Source organism: Procambarus clarkii, chromosome 34 (assembly GCF_040958095.1).
Source record: "Procambarus clarkii isolate CNS0578487 chromosome 34, FALCON_Pclarkii_2.0, whole genome shotgun sequence".
NCBI lineage: Eukaryota > Metazoa > Arthropoda > Malacostraca > Decapoda > Cambaridae > Procambarus > Procambarus clarkii.
The window spans coordinates 2,784,616-2,789,769 of NC_091183.1; the positions used below are offsets into that span (position 1 = coordinate 2,784,616).

At 40.8% G+C, this 5,154-nt stretch overlaps 1 protein-coding gene across 1 annotated transcript; it reads left to right on the forward strand.

Moving 5' to 3' along the window:
- The first annotated feature begins 1,342 nt into the window (after positions 1-1,342).
- On the forward strand, positions 1,343-1,933 carry LOC138370910 (uncharacterized). Its single transcript, XM_069335569.1, has one exon. The coding sequence runs from the start codon at positions 1,343-1,345 to the stop codon at positions 1,931-1,933; it is 591 nt and encodes a 196-aa protein (XP_069191670.1).
- The last annotated feature ends 3,221 nt before the right edge of the window (positions 1,934-5,154 follow it).

Genomic DNA, 5,154 nt, shown 5'->3' on the forward strand with positions numbered 1-5,154 from the left:
ACTGAGCGGGGCTCGTGAACTTCGCTTGAGGCAACGCCGCCGTCTTTGCTGGCCTTTGTTTAAATCACACTGCACTAGTATATTTATTGAATCCACTGGTTAACTGGTTCATCCAGTACTAAGATGACCAAATGTGGATTCAAAGGACCAAATAATCCGGTTCTGAAGGTCCAATTAATGTGGGAACCGACCTGTGAGATTTATATTTATTTAATTTATATGAATTTATATAGAATTTATATTTACGTTAATTTATATACTTCGATAGCAATTTGTATAATGATAAGTGGACTGTATTTCTGCAATAATCTCACAAATCGATCCTCTACACATTAGGGGGGTTTATTAAATTTATATATATGCAGCCAATCAAACTACAGTATTAGACTACATACATTGAAGAGGTTCCTTATCTTATTTGTACAGCAGGCCTTAGTCCACCAGGTATAACCAGGATGTAGACACCACATTTTCCCTCTTTGAGGTAGCTTCCATCATCCTGGTAACTGATGCACAAAGCATGCTTCCACGTCTTGACCTGTCAAAAGGGCGCTAGCTGTGAAGCCAGAATCCTAGTATATGACAGGTATATCAGAGAAAACACTGTACAAGGAACCATGAAGACCTGGGCTTAATTACCTTTAGTATGAGGCGATCTTATGCTCTAACAGGCTCACCCTATCTAATGACATTAATGGCCATAAATGATAGATAAATGGGTTTCGGTAGAACACTTAACTTGAATTTGTTGACAGCGTGTTGATAATGGTACACCTTTGGTTTCCATAACACTTCGTCCAAGTAAAATTACCAGGAGCCGTATTTGCTCCCGTGAGCCTCTGGTCTTAGTCAAACAATGGCTGCCCCTCCTTCCTCACTGACGCTACTGGCCTACATTGTCCAGATGACAGTAAGTGATAGAAGGGTCACATATACTCTACTTTAATTCTGATAATTAAATTAATTTATATGAGAAGTTTTAATGATGGTAAAGTCCAAAGACTAATGTATTTAAGAATAATTCCCACCATAATAGGTGGTGAATTTATAATAGTGTGTGGTATTGATATTCCGTTTTCTATAGACAGAATGTTTCACTACAAGTTACATTTTCTATGGGTAACTTGTTTATACAATACAGCAGCAATTATCTGTCTGTATGATATATTAAATGGTGTCGGATTTTCCGACAGTTTCCACACTCATTAGAATTGCATTTAACTGCAGTGTTAAGGCAAAGGCAAATAGTGTCTCATTGAATGGCTGCCTTCAAACTGGCGCAAGTCTAACTCAAAGACTCTATGATATGTTGTTACGGTTCTGCATAGGGATCTGTGCCTACATGGTCCATATAAGCAAGGCATTCCTTACAGTAGATCTTCAAGAGGAAGACCGAAATATCACAAAATTCCTCTTGGTTAAGGATCCTAATGATCCACATAGTGAAACTGTCACATACAGATTTGCCTCGGTCTTGTTTGGAGCTACTTCTCCGTTTCTGCTTCAGGCAACATTGGATACACATTTGAAGAAGTCCCATAGCCCTTACAAGACTGAAATTGGTAATAATCTGTTTGTGGATAATTTCCAGGGGACCACCAATGACAAATCTAAACTGATTGAAATATACAATGAGACTAATTGCAAACTGTTAGGAGCCAATAGGCCTCTCCAGTTGTGGGCCTCCAATAATAAACAATTGAATCCGTTAACAGAGACTGAATACCCAGACTACAAAATACTTCAAAGACTAAAGATACTTGATGTGGAATGGGACACTACCTCTGATGAGTTAAACATAAAATCAGTGGAAGCAAACAACACTTGTTCAACCATGAGGAAATTATTGTTTCTAGTCAGCAAACCATTTGACCCATTGGGTCTGATAAGCCCCATCTTAATTAAGGGCAAACTCCTCATGCCGGAGTGCTGACAAAACAAATTTGATTGGGATGATCCATTACCCAGTGACTTGCAGGAGAAGTGGCAGCAGAGAACAACGGATCTAAGTGTCCTTAATAACTTTAAATTCCCTCGCAATACTATAATCCCTGAACAACTTATCAGATTGCATGTGTTCTGCGATGCCTCGTGAAAGGCATATGACGCTGTAGCATATCTAGTGAGTAATGAGCAGCCTACACACCTCACGTCTAAAGCTAGAGTGGCACCATTAAAGAAGTGATCATTGCCACACTTAAAATTAATAGTTTTATTGGTAGGGGTTCAATTAGCTTATTACCTGACTAAGACGTTAAATAATATTAACTTCTCTGAGATAGTATTGTGGTGAGATAATGAGACAGTCTAACAATGGGTAAATAACAATCATAACAAAACTCCCTACATCAGCAATCGTGTTAGGGAGATAAGATAATTGTCAGCCGGAGCTAAGTTACATGTGTCCATAAGGAAAACCCAGCTGACTACCTTTCTAGAGGATTGACGTCAAGGCAATAAGTCAAAGCCGAGATGTGGTTCCATGGACCCCAGTGGCTACATGGCCTGAACAGTGGCCAGTGGTCTGAACAAAAGCCACAAGTCATAGTGACCAATGTCACTGTTCCCACCGAGACACCAGAGCCCCCTCGAGCCTTGGTTCCTAGTCGATACTCTAAACTAAATAAATTACTAGGGGTAACCCAAATAAGGTTTGACTTTCTCAATAGGCTAGGGGATCAAGTGCCAATTCCCTAGTCCATTAAAATATTGGGCCAAACAAGCCTAGACTGATACTTATGGGAGAAATTGTGATAACCTCCCTGAAAAATTAGTAAAATCTTTTGGGTTTATGAATTGACTCAGATAACCACAATATCTTACAGTGTGGAAAACGTCTACAACATGCGGATGTAGACTTGGATGTGAAACGTCCCATGCTTCTCCCCCATCACCACCTCATTAGTAAACTAATTACTCCACGTTATCATGAATATGGCACTTTGCATGGTGGAGTGTTAGACACTCACCGAGTTAAGGCAGAAGCTCTGGCTTCCCCAAGGTCATCAGACTGTTAAGTCTATAGTAAAATCTTGTGTGATCTGCTGGAGGTATAATACTCGGGTGTGTCCATACCCAGGACCTCCGCTACTCCCTAGAAAACGAGTTGTCCACCTTCGTCCCTTTCAGACCACCGGGGAGGATTACACAGGAGCACTTACACTTACAGGCCCTCTGGACAAGATTCCGGTGAAAGCCTATGTTTGCCTTTTTACTAGTGCCACTACAAGAGGTGTCCACTTAGAAGTGACATCAGACATGAGCACAGAAGAATTCAAACAAGCCTTTTGCAGGTTTGCAGCCCATAGATCCTGCCCCAGGTATATGATTTCGGATAATGGGTACAACTTTGTGGCAGGTGAGGCATGTCTGGGAGAGATATTGAGAGGTACCCAGTACCCAGAGGAATATCCAGTCTTAAAACAAAGACAGTGCCACTGGAACTTTATACCCCACAGAGCACGCTGGGTTCTACGAATGCATGGTAGGCACTGTTAAGCCTTGTTTAAGAAAGTCCTTACATCGCCAAAAGATTAGCCTACAGGAACTCCAAACCATTGTCATAGAAATAGAAGCTCGGTTCAACAATCGACCCCTAACCTACCTCTCTGATGATTTCTCACAACATGAAGCTTTAAGTCTATCCCATCTGATAAATGGGGGTCATCTTAGCTTTCTAGTGTCCCTAGAAGACAAGGAGCCCAAAGACCCCTCCTATGTCAGAGGGAGCGACTTAGGACAGAGTTACAAACATCTTTCCAGAGGGATAGGTAGGTGGAATGACGCGTGGACTCGAGAGTATCTAACTGCTCTGAGAGAGTATCACTATGGAGCAGTTAGTCCATACAACAAAGTTAGTTTGAATCCAGGTGATCTTGTCTTGGTTGATAGCGACGGGACAAGGTCAGAGTGGCCAATAGACAATATTGCTTCTGTTCACCCAGACCACCAGGGAATTCTAAGAATTTTCAAGGTTCAGTGCCAAGGCACTACCACCCTTACAACTTTAGAGAAATTAGTTAGTCTGGAATTGACGGAATGTGAGGTCACTCAGACGCCAGATATACCTGAAATTCCAGAAGAAAACAGCCTTTTAGAAACAAATACTCGTCTGGAAAGGGCTGTTGCATGACAGTGCAAGTTTAAACTTAGACAATACTTTAATCATGCATGAATGCAAAGAATCCGTCGATTAAGGTTGAAGGTGAATCATAGATCTCCAGTGATAAACCAGTGGATAGTAACTTAACCAATTACAAGTCACAGCGACCAAGGTCACTGACCTCACTGTAGATTCAGAAGCCTCTTTGATCTTAAAGGACTGAATAATTAATTCTCTGACAAATCTTAGATAGGTTAGAATTTAGATAGTAGTTAGATGTATCGAGGTTGACAGGATCAGATAATCTAAGTTCCTAACACCTGTAACGCTTAATACAGCACATCCGTACTGTATGCACAGTCGTACCACTCTACTAACTCAAATATAAGTTTATGATTTCGAGGGGGGATCAGTGGACGCCAATACTAAACAGTGAACTGCGACCCGTGTTTTCCTACCCTTGGAATTGTCGGAAATTTCCAACACCCCAAATACTAACCGTTGACACAATAGTGTAAATACGTTGTTTCAAGATACTAATTTTACTCACCATACTAATAGTCTAATAATTGAAAGTTTAGAAGGTCTAGAACATGCAAAGGCATGATTGCGTCAGCTGTCACATGTTCGCGGTGACTATTCCTTTGCCTAACACTTGATAAAACTCCGTCTGCAATCTGCTTTCATTTGTGATTGCCATCTTAGATTGAGTTTAATCAATGACTAGATAGAATTCTTTGATTTTCTCTTTATAGTAATGTTTAAAACCGCCATGAATAAGTACTTCATGGAGGAAGAGAATGATCATACTGGGAACTCAATATAACACTCCCCAAATTACTTAATTCTTTGCAGTAAGACGCCAAAAACAGTACAAAACTGTTCATAGTAATTGAGAATAATATAATCATATATAAATAGCACCTACCTCATTTCATTCGTAAATTTCCACCTAAAGAGGTGCCGTTACTATCAGCTGTGACTGAGGCGGTAGGACGTCGCGCCGCCACGGGGGAGTGGGTCAGCTCATGGCACTAGAGACAGATGGACGT

Excerpts from the sequence above, each read along its gene's own strand:
- LOC138370910 (XM_069335569.1), top strand. The coding sequence starts at position 1,343 with ATGGTCCATATAAGCAAGGCATTCCTTACAGTAGATCTTCAAGAGGAA.